The sequence below is a fragment of the Podarcis cretensis genome (assembly GCF_951804945.1).
Source record: "Podarcis cretensis genome assembly, chromosome: 4".
NCBI classification, from domain to species: Eukaryota; Metazoa; Chordata; class Lepidosauria; order Squamata; family Lacertidae; genus Podarcis; species Podarcis cretensis.
In genome coordinates, this window is record NC_137173.1 from 96,842,927 (window position 1) to 96,857,980 (window position 15,054).

Sequence of the window (15,054 nt, forward strand, 5' to 3'; positions counted from 1 at the left end):
ACCTGTCTGATGTCTAGTCATTGACGGTCATAGTAGAATAGAAATCTGTGTGTGTAGGCCAGATTGTGTCTTTAATAGCTATCAAAATAATAGGGATCAATCAAACAGACCAAGATCTTTGTATATGACCATATTCTTATGCTGAATTAAACATACATTAGGCAGGTCCAGTGCAGGTCTGGTTGCTCAATGCATGATGGCATATGACGCCTGCTTAGCTTCAAATTTACAGTCTGTTTTCCGTTTGGAGAAAATAGTTTGTACATTTAGGATTGATGTGTACTGGCTTTATTTGAGAGAGGGGAAAAAACTGATTGGGGAGGGGAGAACTGAGTTCCAGTATTCATACCCAACAACACCACAGTGTTTTACTCTCGTGCTATTATGTAAGATTTCAGATGTACTCAGATTCTAATTAGAGTTTGATAATCTGTTCCAAAAGTATGAAATATTGAGTATTGATTATTGCATCCTTTTCCATGCTTTTAATTTGATTCTTTTTTTGTTTGTTGAACACAGTTTCCATTTTGTGAGCTTTCCTATGCATGTGCAAAAAATTTTCTCCTCAGGCCCCCTTGTATTTCCTGGTCCTATTTTTATGAACCATCGAGAGCAGGCTCTAGCCAGAATAAGACCCCATCCAACACAGCTAAAGCATAACCGGGACAAGCATAAAGGTATTTGGTCTTCCTTATTGATTGGGCTGGACTTAACACCTATTCTTCAAGTTATTTTTCTATCCACTGGGTATTAAAAGAAGTTCACAAAACTTGCTGTCTCTTCTGGCTAATCTTCAGTAACCTGAGGAGAAAGGAAAACACATTTTTAATGTTGAGCTGTTTTTCCTGTGAGAATATGTGAAAATGTGCATTACTTTCATTTTAATTTCCCTTTCCTTTAATGCATGCCCTTGTTTCATTGCTTTGTTTTCTTAATGAAAAATGGAAGTGAGATCAAATAATTCCTCCTGGTAGGATTGGTGACTATATGCTGGCTGGCTATAAAATTCATATTTTTGTCTACAGTGTGTACTTTGAAATCCTGAAACTGATAGCAACCATTGTTGGGAAACAGGCATTCCTGTCTGACCTTGAAGGAAGCACTTGTGTTTTTCATAGCAAGCAGTAGTGGACAACATGGTGGGGTAGCATGGTGGGGTTTGCACCCTGCCCTTCCGCTTCCCATTGAGCAGCATCAACTCAGTTGTTGGGAAGTCAGGCAACTGTTGCTGCCTGCCATGCTGTCTGCTACTGGTAGCAACAGAGCTTGCAGTGGCAATGCAGGTGAAAAATAACCCATTGGGCTAGAGATGGTTCATGGGCTGTACAGTGGTGCCCCGCAAGACGAATGCCTTGCAAGACGGAAAACCCGCTAGACGAAAGGGTTTTCCGTTTTGGAGGTGCTTCGCAAAACAAATTTCCTATGGGCTTGCTTCGCAAGACGAAAATGTCTTGCGAGTTCCTGCGGGGTTTTTTTCCTTCCCCCCCCCTTTTTCTAAGCCGCTAAGCCGCTTATCTGCTTATCCGCTAAGCCGATAAGCCGCTAAAAGCCGCTAATAGCGCTAATCCGTTAAGCCGTCAATGGGCTTGCTTTGCAAGATGAAAAAACTGCTAAACGAAGAGACTCGCGGAACGGATTCTTTTCGTCTTGCAAGGCACCACTGTATACTGTTTACACCTGCTCTGGACTATTCAGGTCAGGTCCTAACTCATAAAGAATACTTGCCTCACTACCACTTCCTTGGTGCTGAACTTTAAAGCCCTAAACGGCCTTGGCCCTGTACACCTGAAGGAGCATCTCTACCCCCACCATCTAGCCTGCACATTGAGATCCAGCTCTCATGACCTTCTGGCAGTTCCCTCCTTGCAAGAAGTAAAGTTGCTGGCAACCAGGCAGAGGGCTTTCTCTGTAGTGGTGCCCACCCTGTGAAACACCCTCTCATCGGATGTCAAAGTGATAAACCATTATATGACTTCCCATAGACATCTGAAGGCATCCCTGTTTAGAGAGGTTTTAACATGTGATGTTTTATTGTGTTATATTTTTCTGGGAGCTGCCCAGAGTGGCCGGGGCAACCCAGTCAGATTGGAGGATATAAATAATAAAATGATGATTGTTATTATTACTCAGAATCCTGAAATGTATAACCTTTTAATAAGTGTAGAATAGGCATCCCTCCTGCAAATCTATCTATCTATATCTACCGTATATCCATATATATTTTGTGTGTGTGTGGCAGTAGCAGGGGAAGGAAGCACTGACACTCCACATTAACCTAATTTCAGTTGTACAGTCATTCTGTTTGAACATGGGCTCTAGATGTTGAACTCATATTGAAAACATGGTTTTAACATACAGTGGTGCCCCGCAAGACGAACACCTCGCAAGACGGAAAACCCACTAGACGAAAGGGTTTTCCGTTTTGGAGGCGCTTCGCAAAACAAATTTCCGTATGGGCTTGCTTCGCAAGACGAAAATGTCTTGCGAGTTCCTGCAGGGTTTTTTCCCTCCCCCCCCTTTTCCTAAGCCCTAAGCCGCTTATCAGCTGTTCCGCTGATAAGCCGCTTATCAGCTGATCTGCTAAAAGCCGCTAAACCGCTAATAGCGCTAATCCGCTAAGCTGTCAATGGGCTTGCTTCGCAAGACAAAAAAACCGCTATATGAAGAGCCTCACGGAACGGATTAATTTCGTCTTGCGAGGCACCACTGTACAGGGTCAGGAAGATACCTAGTGGCTTAAATCCATGTGATATCTTGGTGGTGGTGGTGGTGGTGGTGGGGTGTGTGTGTGTGTGTGTGAAGCTCTTCGTGTTACCACTGAATGTGGTGAGAGTGGTAGACAAGCACACAAACAGCATGGGGAGTACTATAGGAACAAGCAGGACAGCAATGGGGGCAGATAGAGCACTGGCCAAGGACCCATGAGCTTGAAGGAGCCCACCAGCCTTCTTGAACTACATAGCTCCCACTCATTGGTTGACCCTCTACCCCCCAGGAGCCTGGTGCATGTGACCTTTTTGGTTTTGATTTGGCTCCTCTGTGCAGCAGCTGCCTTCTATAAGATACCCAGCATGCCATGCTCATGTGGAGAATTGCACATTGGGTAATTTTATGGAGGGCAGCTGCTGCACAGAGGAGCTGAATCTTGCAGGCCGAAAGAGTAGGCAGAGCACATGCTGGTCAGCCTGCTCTCCTTTCTCCAGGCAGATCTGGTGCTTCAGTGCCGTAAACAAAAAAGCGGCAAACAGCAGGAGTCTGAAGATGAAGCAGCAACAGCAGTTCCCATTTCCTTCTGCATTAGCCTTGCTGGTATCAATAAAATATTTTTGAATAGTGATTTTTTTAAAAAAACAACCCAAAGCTTTAGATGTTTAAGGTGGCTGACGCTCTAGTGAGCAACCAATATATTGCAGGCTTTAAATCAGCCCCACAGTTGATTATTTATTTTGTACCTTAATCCTTTCCCTAGGACTGCTGTGTAGATGCCTTAAACTCAAAAGCATGCATTCTTATCATTATCTGATGAGGAAAGCCGTTTAACAAGTCATTGTTGCATAATTTCATTAACTTTAGCAGTGTGGTTTTATGGATGTAAATACTTGCAGTTGAGAGCTGTCTCTACACAGCTGAGTCAGGTTTGAACACTTGGAAATTCCATATGATATTGAAACAAATGCTAGATTCACAAACCAGTTAAGCTTCCCTGCTTGGATTTTATAGCACTGCCCTAACCATGTCTATTCAAAAGTAAGTCCTGTTCAACTGGTGTGGATTACTCCCAAGTAAGTAGGGTTAGTTAGGATTGTGGGTTTAGCCTGTTGAGAGGGAAACTTAAATTTTAGAACATTCCCATTGGAATTAAGAGACTATTGCATTTGAATTTCTTTTCTTTTATTAACTCCCAGTAGTGTAACACAGGATTAACAAAACGAGTTTTCCTCTGGACCAAAATTATAGCGTTGAAATGAAGAAAGCTTTGGCTAACTAAGTGGAGTTTTGTGTTCAAGGACTATGAACTCCATTCAGTCTCAGTAATTAAAAACTTTCAAGCCAATAACTTAATTCCAAGTAAAAGCAATAAGGAGTGCTATAGCACATTAAAGACTTAACAGATTTGTTATGGCAGAAGGTTTCATGGACTGAAGTCCACTTGCTTTGTCAGATGCATTAACTCTTAGTTTTGCAGGCATATAAAGGAGAAAATTAAAAGGTGGGAGTTGAATGATAATGAGATTCAAAAGAATAAAGTTGGGTGATGGTGAGCTTAAGTGTGTGTTCAATATGCACCTCTTTTACAGCAGCTAGTTGTGGACAGTTTTTAAATCCAAGAGGGAAGATGTGATTTGAGAATGAAGGGGAGTGGCCAAGGGGCTATCTACATATATTTTGCATGGATTGTTGGATTTAGTCATGCTATAGTGAGCAGATTCAGAGTTCCTGTCACTCACAAAAGTCTCTGGATATTTGAACAGTCAAAAGCAAGTCAGAAAAATACAGCTCAGAACTTGGGCTGTATGGGGCCGTGGCAAGCCAAACTTTGGAAGGGCTGCATCTAGCTTTGGTTTCCTCCAGTTATAAACACTGCTTCCATGGTGATCACAGCCCCCTAATGTGACCCATACTCCCTGGTGCCTGGCACTTCAAAAGGTAAAGAATGGAATTTCAAAATTTCAACCTCTTGAAAAGAATGGACCCAGGCCCATCCGAGCAAATGCAAGGTGACAAGATGGCACCCACATCTCAAAGAATGGCTCACTCAAACCAAGCTAATCTTAAAATTAACAACTTTAGGAAAGAATTGGCAGCCCAACTTAGAAAAAATAAAATTGCTACACTTGCTTAGAAAATGTGATTTGTGGGATGTCTGGTTTGAGAGTCATCCTGCAGATCATTGTTCCACATTCCATTTGCCAGTCTGCAGAACTGTGTTTCTCTTGGAGGGTTTGTTCCCAGCTGTACGTAGCGTAAGCATAGGGGAGATAAGCATTACTGATCACATTCCAGTTTCAGTAGAAATGACTGCCTAAAAAAAATGGTCAAGCTTTGACTACTCTGCAGACAAAATACAAGATAGCTTACTTCATTACTTTTCTCAAAACAATACAACAAATATTTCTCTTACCACACAGTGGGAGACAGTGAAGGCTACAGTAGGTGGGGTGTGCTTCAGAGAGAGCTGCCATTAAAGATAGGAATAGGCAACAAAAAACGGATCTAGTACAGTAAAGAGCTGAATTATTGGCAAAATATGGTGAATCTGGCTCAAAAATATATTACGAAATTAGAGATGGGGAAAAAAAAAGAATTGAAGTTTCTGAATTTCCTCAGCCATGATTGATCTACCCTATACAAAACAGATTTTATGAATATGGGAGTAGGGAATCTTGGGTGTTAGCAAATGGAATAAAGCAAAAAAAAAGGGGGAAGCATGCTGTATGTAAAATTCAGTTAAGCAATAGTACTTGAACTTGGAATCTAGTGGAGATCTTTGAGGCTTTTGCAACTTTCTATGAGTAATGGTATGCATCAGGACATACAGAAACCAAAGTAATTTAAGCTTACTTATCTAAAATGCAAATTCAGTAATTAACATGAGAGGAGAGATTCATATATCGCTAAGGAAGAAATCAAAGAAGTGATTAGTTCTCTTAAAATAAATCACTGTGCCCTGACCATTTTATTAATGAATTCTATAAACATTATAAGGGAATTTTGTTGTTTAATGGAATTCTGGCTGGCAAATCTCCATGACACGTGGAAATCACTCACAATTATTGTAATCCCCAAGCTCATAACAATGGTTTGATAGCTCAAAAGCAAAAAAGGTTATTTATTTATTTATTTATTTATTTATTTTTTTAAAAAACTGTTTCAGACTTCTGCTGTTTCATGGCAGTAGCAAGTAAAACATTATTGGCAACATACCATTAAGGACAAAAACCAGGCAGGTAAAACATGGAATAGGAATGTCGGGTTGGGGAGGGATGTCATCTGGGAAGCTACAGTTTGTTCCATCAGTTCGTATCTGTTCTGTGTTCCAAATCAGTCCATAATTTTCCAAAAAAAGTTTGCTTAGGTTTGGATGTACTGTATTTGGACACCTGTTTACGACAAACAGTCATTTCCATGAGGTCAGAGAATTAATTTTTGATCCCTTGGAGAAATTTGAAAACATAAAGCTTTTGTTACTTATAATTAACCATAAGGCCCGAGACCTTCCTCAAACAATTCAATTTGTCCTTGGTCAGAGAACACAAACCATTAAGGACAAGAGTAGTGAAGAGTGTATGTGAGTGTGTTCATAGTCTTCACTTTCAGTAAACAGTTGTGCATCATTTCAGGGTTAAAGAAGGATATTTGTTTTGTTTTTTTAATAAAGGCATGGAGTTGTTAAGAAACATCTTTTTAAATTCTAAACACCCAGTTTGCATAGTTCTAGTGACCATTAAAATCAGCATCATTGTTTCGACTCAACTGATGTGAAAATTCATTCTTGAAGAAATGGACTTGAGTTTCTGTGCAACACGTCTAATGTATTCAACAACTGAATATAAAGAGATGAAACAAAACATGTAGCATCTGACAAATAGAGTTTGATAAAGCCTAGGCACTTTTAAAATGAATACTACTCTTTAAAATTACAATATATTGAAAGCTGCATAATTCAACAAGTAAGGCGATGTTATTGGGTTGTTAACTTGGCTGTAATATAAAATACAAAGAGCACAATTTTAAAATTATAAGCTTTTTTTTTTTTTATAAAACGTGGTTTTGTGCTTAACACATTTCATAAGTATAAGCTGTGCTTGGAAAGCCAACTTTGATTAGTCAGTTTGTCTTTCCAGAACTCTATTTCATCAATAAATATGTTACTTTATATACGTAGTTTGACTCAACTTTAAGCAATTGAATTGCAGAGCAGCCATAGTTCAGTGAATAATTCACATGGCTTACATGCAGAAGTTTCCAGGTTTAGTCCTTAGTATTGTGGCTAACAATACAGGGACACAGGTGGCGCTGTGGGTAAAAGCCTCAGCGCCTAGGGCTTGCCGATCGAAAGGTCGGTGGTTCGAATCCCTGCGGCGGGGTGCGCTCCCGTTGCTCGGTCCCAGCGCCTGCCCACCTAGCAGTTCGAAAGCACCCCCGGGTGCAAGTAGATAAATAGGGACCGCTTACTGGCGGGAAGGTAAACGGCGTTTCCGTGTGCTGCGCTGGCTCGCCAAATGCAGCTTTGTCACGCTGGCCACGTGACCCGGAAGTGTCTCCGGACAGCGCTGGCCCTCGGCCTCTTAAGTGAGATGGGCGCACAACCCTAGAGTCTGTCAAGACTGGCCCGTACGGGCAGGGGTACCTTTACCTTTACCTTTATTGTGGCTAACTCCTTCCTGTAACGCTGGGGAGCAGCAGTATAGATAAGACTGATCATGATGGACTGATGGTCAGATTGGGAAAGCACTAACTAGGCTTTGGGAAGAAGGAGGCAGGAGTACTTTAGGACCCTGTCAGAGCCCTCATGCCTCCTTCCCAGTGCCCAGTGTCTCGCTTACCCAACTTTGGGAAGTTAGTGCCAGGGCTGGGGGAGGGGCTTCAGATGTTGCTGAGGTCCTCTAAAAAAGGCATTGAGGGCCGCGCATTGGCCCACCCTGTTCTAGGTGGCTGATGGCTGGAAGGTACTGCAATGCAATGAAAGTGGGCTTTTTTGAATCCAGAGAAAATTGCAAATTCCTACGCTGTCAACCACAGGCAGTGCTTTGTATAGTGGCGATTCTCATCCTGTATTACGTGTCATCAATATGTGACTTTTGCACTTACTAAGTGCTGGCGTGCTCTGGTCCATGGGGTCACGAAGAGTCGGGCATGACTAAACAACAACAACAACAAGTGCTGTTAAGACCAAACCATTGTTGCAGACTGTGAAGAGTAAGAATTTAGTGTTGAGATACAGGTACAGATTTAGTAGTACTTAAAACAGCAAACTATTTACTGTAGGATATAGCTGGCATAGTCATATTGGTTCAGCTAAAGGTCAAGGGTGCATCTCTGAAGCAAACTGGATTTCAGTTTCTGTAGGTTAATGCATGAATTTGAAGTTTTGTGTCTTAAAATACAGCAGGATCCTTTTCTGCCAGGGTTGCTAAAGCTGATGTATTTATTTATTTATTGCATTGGCACAATAGATGTGAATTTATCCAGCTTTGTCCTCAAAACTGGATTCTGAGATGTCTGTTGTGCCCATCTAGCAGGCTTCATTACTGAAGTCAGGATTTTAACTACATTCTCCCTCCACTATTTCTCCCTTCCTTTATGTCCACCAGCTGACCATTTTGAGTATTCTCCTCCTCTTTCCCATCCCTTGCCTTGCCCTTCACCCTGCAAAGACAGTTTTGCAAACCTGGAGAAAATAGATGTCAATGGCCAGGTGCATCAAACATTTTTTACATTGAACAAAATATAGGTACGAAGTGGGTTTTGGAATCCTTCAAGTTTTGAAGACCCAGTTTGAACATCTGACTTTTTCTCTCACACAGACTTTTTAGTGCAGTTTAGTCCAGAAAATGTTGAATTTCCTAGCTCTAAATTAACACGGATCTTGGTTGTGCATGTTCAGTTGTGAGGCCTTTTCTTTTTCTTTTTTTAATATTTATTCAAATTTTCAAAATACAAAAACATTTAAAATATAGACAAACATAAACAGAAAGAAGAAAAGAGAAAAAAAGAGAAAAAAGTATACAAGATTCAAAATAGCTTCATTTTATTATCTTGTGTCTTAGACCTCCTCATACCTCCCTTTTCTGTATTCCAATTTAATCATTGTTTCAGCAAATTCTTCCCATATTTATCAAAAATAGAATAGTTTATCTTAACAATCTATTTCAATTTTATCAATATTATCTTTAACTTTATCTTTACTTTCCAAACCATATACCTTTAAAATTAGAATTAAAATTATATTTATACTTATTGCATTCAAATCTTTCTACTAAAGCCAATTATTTCCTTTCTGCCACAGCCTATTATTTCACAAATGTTACTCAGAAATAGCCAAATATATAAAAGAAAGTTCTCTTCTAGTTTTATCCATCGTCCCTTTCTTCCTGGTTTTGGGTTACGTCCGTCCTTTCTTCCCTTTAATCTTAATTTTCAGTCCAGTGTTCTAATGTCTGAGGCTCTCAAGTCACTTCCATGCTGCCTCTGCCGATTTTCTTGCTCCTGGTTGTGATACGATGCTTTCTTGTCCCTTGTTGAAGTCTTTCGTACTTTCTTCCCCTTTTCCTTGGGGAGTGGATCTCTGGGAAGTTCCATACAGTCATAATCTCCATTTTCATTTATCAGGTTGTTCCATTCCCCCAGTTCCACTCCCCATTGTTAAATTTATAATCCAAACGATAGTTGCTCCAAAAGTACCGTATTTTTCGCACCATAAGGCGCACCGGACCATAGGGCGCACATAGTTTTGGGAGACGGAAAACAAGAAAAAATTATTCTGAACCCCAGAAGCCAGAACAGCAAGAGGGATCTGGCTTCCGGGATACCGTGTGGCTGTTCTGGCTTCTGGGGTAACCGCGCCAAGCCTCTTCAGGGCAGCGGGATGAAGGCTCCCCCTGCCCAAAGAGGCTGCGCAGGGCTAAAGCAGAAGCCAGGACAGACGCATTGCTCAAGGGGCGCTGCGCCTTCTCTCTCTGCGCAGCGCCCCTCCTTCACAGGAGAGGTGCTGCGCAGAGAGGGAGAAGGGGTAGCGCCCTTCAGCGAAGCTGGAGAAGGAACAGAAGGAGACCCTTCTGTTCCTCCTTGGGCTTCGCTGGACAGGCGCGTTGCTCAAGGGGCGCTGCGCCTTCTCTCTCTCTCTCTGCGCAGCGCCTCTCCTTCACAGGAGAGGCGCTGCACAGAGAGGGAGAAGGGGTAGCGCCCTTCAGGGAAGCTGGAGAAGGAACAGAAGGAGACCCTTCTGTTCCTCCTCGGGCTTCGCTGGACAGGCGCGTCGCTGCGAAGCAGGAGGAGGAACAGGAGACCCTTCTGTTCCTCCTCCGGCTTCGCTTGATAGGCGCGCTGCAGAGAGGGAGAAGGGGCAGCACCCTTCAGCGAAGCTGGAGAAGGAACAGAAGGAGACCCTTCTGTTCCTCCTCCGCCTTCCAGGACAGGCGCGTCGCTGCGAAGCGGGAGGAGGAACAGAAGGAGACCCTTCTGTTCCTCCTCCGGCTTCCAGGACAGGCGCGTTGCTCAAGGGGTGCTGCGCCTTCTCTGTCTCTCTGCGCAGTACCTCTCCTTCACAGGAGAAGTGCTGCGCAGAGAGGGAGAAGGGGTAGCGCCCTTCAGCGAAGCTGGAGAAGGAACAGAAGGAGACCCTTCTGTTCCTCCTCCAGCTTTCAGGACAGGCGCGTCGCTGCGAAGCGGGAGGAGGAACAGGAGACCCTTCTGTTCCTCCTCCGCTTCCAGGACAGGCGCGTCGGGGCGAAGCCAAGGAGCCTGCATTCGCTCCATAGGACGCACACACATTTCCCCTTCATTTTTGGAGGGGAAAAAGTGCGTCCTATAGAGCGAAAAATACGGTACTTGATCTCTTGTTTCACAGTCCCACTAGAGCTAAGAATTCCCTTAACTCCAGAAGTTTGCAGACACCCTTTGAATTCACCGACGTTAGATCTCTCATTTTGTAACTTTTGAGGTATAATAGCAGTCTCTTCCATCTCCCACTGCCCTTGGGTTTGCCTTAAGTCAGTTTCCGGGGTCAATTGTTGTAAGGTTTCACTCTCTTCTCCTCCTGTCAATCCATACTTTCTAGCTACAGCAGTCATGGCATCCAGTTTCTCATCTACCAAGTTCATATCCTCCTGCAGCTGCTGTAGCATAGCATTCACTTTATCAAGGGCAGCAAGAAAAACTTCCTTCCTGCTCATTTTTAGTCAAGGTCAAATATCTAGTCTCACACTGATTTCTACAGCTGTTATGTCTCTTTGTGAACTGCAACAAAGAAACTAACAAACTCCCTCTAGAGGGCAAAACTTCTGTTAACCTCCATCTTTAAAATGTGTCAAACAAAGGAGAATTTACTTTCAATTTTCCAATACTTTGTTTCCTTACAAAAAGCACAAGCAGAAAGCGACATTAAAGTCTATTTGTTTCTCTTTTGTTTCTATCTGTCCAAATCCGTTTCCTTCAAAGAATCTGTCCTGACGTCCCGTCCCCAGGTTGGGGGCAATGGAAATTTATTCCTTTACTTTCTATCTGCAGGATTAAATAATCAAGTTCTTTTACCCCCTTTCCTCCTGCCGTCAAGGGGGTTTTAATGGTCATAAGTGCCGGAAATTTCAAACTTTGAATTAAATTCAAGGCTAATTAGTTTATACGATCTTTGCTTCAGTCCGTTAACAAAAAGCAGGAGGCAGACTTCCTTTTTATACCTTCCCGCTTCATACCTAATTTGAGAAAATTTTTTCCTTAATCCAATCCTCCGTTTTTACTCACGGGTACTTATTTAAAGTCCAAATGTCATCAGGAAAAAGCCGGCGCTCTCCGTCGATGGCTGTGTGGCTTCCCTCCGTGAAAGTAGCAGTCGGTTCGTTTGCACCACGCTGCTCACCCCACTTCACTCCGGAGCCAAAAAATGGGTTTCCCGGCGAGTAGGGGAGGCGCTCTGAGTGCTCCGCCGAACCCCACGTCCCCAGGCTCCTCCACCTGGGGTTTCTAGCGGGTCCCCCCCTTCGCCGCGGTGGGAAGACCCAATTTTCACGGAGCCCGTTCCTCCAGTCGGAGGAACTCCGCCATTCGACAATGGCGCCAACCCGGAAATCCTCCAGTTGTGAGGCCTTTTCACTGTGCTTTGGTCTCGCTGTACTTGATTTCATCTCCCCTGAAAAGTTAGTTGGCCTGCAGTTCCCACTCTCTGGTATTTCTGTCTTTTTTGCCCTGGGGGGGGGGGATTGCTGTTGCAAGTCACAACAATGGGATGTTACAAATTTAAGGTGCTGAACACCTCCCTGCCTTTTTCTTCATACAGCTTTCTCCTAGCTTTCACCACTAGATGTTTGCAGCGATTTCTACTTGCTTTCATCTTTCAGATAGTCACCTTTCCTTTCATAGGCTTCTGAGAGTATGCTAACTGGCCCTTTTAAACACAGAATTCAAGTTTAGTTGCTTGAATTTGGAGTGTTGGTATTAATGGATTGTTCCAGTCTTTTAGCTGGAATCCCATTTTCCGTTCATGGGATAGATTATATCAGTGCTTTTTTCTGGAGGGACGCAGGGGTACGCACACCCCTAAACAGTTTGTGAATCTAAGTTTGGCCACACTGAGGGGCAGTATTTCATTATGAGTAGGAAGATGAGAGTACCCCTCAACATTTTTTTTAGAAAAAAAGCATTGGATTATATAAATTTGTGTGCTAGCAAATGTTTTCTCGCAAGTTCTGTTTTGTAGAAACCTCTTTATCTGCTGACACGGAAGTAACGACAAAAAATGGAGAGTAGTATGGATCCTTGAAAGGAGGAAGGGATATCAACCATGGCCATAGGTTATGGCTTCAAAGCCCTATCCCATGACCTTGGCAAGCCTCAGTTTTCTTAGATTTATAGCAAACTGCTGAAATCTATTGCAGTTTCTCCTCCACGCCACTCCACTCCATACATTTGATAAAAATCACTCTTGATCCTTCGATGACTGCATGTGGCCCTGTTTGTTTTTCCTTTCATTTTGCCATACTCAGAAAAGTACCTATTTTTAAAACAATTGAAAAGCAGAACTTGAAAAAAAAAGTATTCCCCTCCCCCATCTAACCTACCGTTTTAGTCGAATGAAAATGTATACCCATGTAATTGATGTGCAACGCTCCTTTGATTAATTGATCAAGGTCCCTTTAATTGCATTGCAGCCCTAATTACTAGGATTGCATGCTTTCATTGGTTTAATCATTGAATCTTTAGCTGATTAATCAGTCAGTGGTGGCCAACTTTAATTTGTGGAGCTGAGATTAACGGTGCACTTTTTTTGTTCATAGGGACTATTTTAGTTCTTTTGTTAATAGATGAACTAATCAAAACTTGGTGGTATCTAACTAAGTGCTTATGCTGGCACACTGATTTCTGCTTCTCAAATGGAAGTTGCCCTCTTGTCCCCCTCTGGAGGGTTGGGGGAACCACAGAATCTGTAGGGGGCACATGGGGAAAGAAGAAGGTGGAAGTTCTGTAACTCAGTTGAAGGTCCTTGTGCTAACAGAAGCACTTCCTTGGATGGCCACCCTTGAAATGTGAACATCACATACACTGAATAATAATAATATCCTGTTAGTTATGATGCTACATTTCTTTGGAATGACTCTCACCCTTCTTTGTAATGCAGCTGGTTTACTGTGGCCATTACAAAACTCAGGTTTCAATATTTATCTCAACAGCAGCCACTGCTTGCTTGTTTAAATCAAGCCTTATTTTTATTTTGTGTGTGTGAACTGGGCATGGTGGTGTAATTGCTACATATTTGAAAAAAAAAGCAAAATGGCTTCTCACATATTCTTGCATTTTAACTTCAGCATCCGTTAAACACAAGCAACAGTTTTATGTATCCATCCAATTTTTAAACAACATACCATTTTGCAACATTAGCAATTTACATACAAATTGTGATTCTGAAGTTCTAATTTCTTCAGATATAAGCTGGGAAGTTTTTTGGGGGGGGTTGCCTTTAATGTTACTGAATTAAGTAATAGGGATTTTGCTGAACTTGCTGAGTGCTCCCTGTAACATTTAAAAGTCTTGTTTTAGAAGAATATCAGTTTGCCACTGAAGAAATGACAGTTATTCTCTTCTGATTTTTCATAGTCACCAATATTGATATCTGTTACTGTAGTAACCCCTGCGCCCAAACCTTTTACCTGTGCTGCTTAATCCTTTTAGTTGTTATGCTATTGCTCACTGCTCCTTCCACTTATTGAGGAATGGTATGGGGTATAATTGCGCGTTATGTTTGTAGATGGAAGTGGAGACAGGAGTGAGAAGGATGCCAGCAAAATCACAACCTACCCACCTGGGGCAGTCCGCTTTGACTGTGAACTCCGAGCAGTACAAGTTAGCTGTGGATTTCACCATTCAGGTAGATAACAGAAACATTTATGTCATGTTGACTTCATTTTTCCAATGTTAGTTGTAAGAGTTTCAGTTGATCATAGCTTCCTCAGAAAGCTTTGGGAGTTCGTGGTATATGTACTTACATTAAATAAACGAGATGCACATTTCATTCCTTAAAATGATACTTGATGCCTCTAGAATAGGGTTGTGGGAACTTCATTGACCTTATGGAAAGCATTCCCTGTTGGCCAAGGATGGGCAACCTATGGCCCTCTAATAGTTGTACTTCCAACTCACATCGGTCCCAGCTAGCATGGCTAATAAGTAGGGAAACAATGGGAGTTTTAGTTCCCCATCCTTATCCTTGATCAGCCCTCTGGATGCCACATGCCAGCAGTTGGGGGGGGGGAGGGCAAAACAAGAGTGGACAAAGCCAAAGTGGGCATTGCCTTCTCACATAAACACTAATACATACTGCATGCACTAATACATACTGCATGCATGCCACACCCACTAACCCATGTAGCATGTGAAGACTTGCATGCGTACACAAGACACATGCAGTGCACACATATGTGCTTTCACTCCTCCTACCTTAGTAAAGGTAAAGGGACCCCTGACCATTAGGTCCAGTCATGACCAACTCTGGGGTTGCGGCGCTCATCTCGCTTTATTGACCGAGGGAGCCGGCGTACAGCTTCTGGATCATGTGGCCAGCATGACTAAGCCGCTTCTGGTGAACCAGAGCAGTGCACGGAAACACTGTTTACCTTCCCGCCGGAGCGGTACCTATTTATCTACTTGCACTTTGGCGTGCTTTCGAACTGCTAGGTTGGCAGGAGCAGAGACCGAGCAACGGGAGCTCACCCCATCGCAGGGATTTGAATTGCCGACCTTCTGATCAGCAAGCCCTAGGCTCTGTGGTTTAACCGCGTCCCTCTCACCTTAGATTTTTAAAAAGCATTTTTTTTCTGTTTTTCAAATGTAACTGCTGACAGG

At 42.7% G+C, this 15,054-nt stretch overlaps 1 protein-coding gene across 4 annotated transcripts in view; it reads left to right on the plus strand.

The window, feature by feature from the left end:
* Positions 1–15,054, plus strand: part of MYCBP2 (MYC binding protein 2) — a 143,555-nt gene that overhangs the window by 40,471 nt on the left and 88,030 nt on the right. For all 4 annotated transcript variants that reach the window (XM_079972347.1, XM_079972349.1, XM_079972348.1 and 1 more), the window contains exons 18-19: positions 570–677; positions 13,961–14,080. In XM_079972347.1, coding sequence (XP_079828473.1) covers positions 570–677; positions 13,961–14,080 — 228 coding nt within the window. The remainder of the gene's footprint in view (positions 1–569; positions 678–13,960; positions 14,081–15,054) is intronic.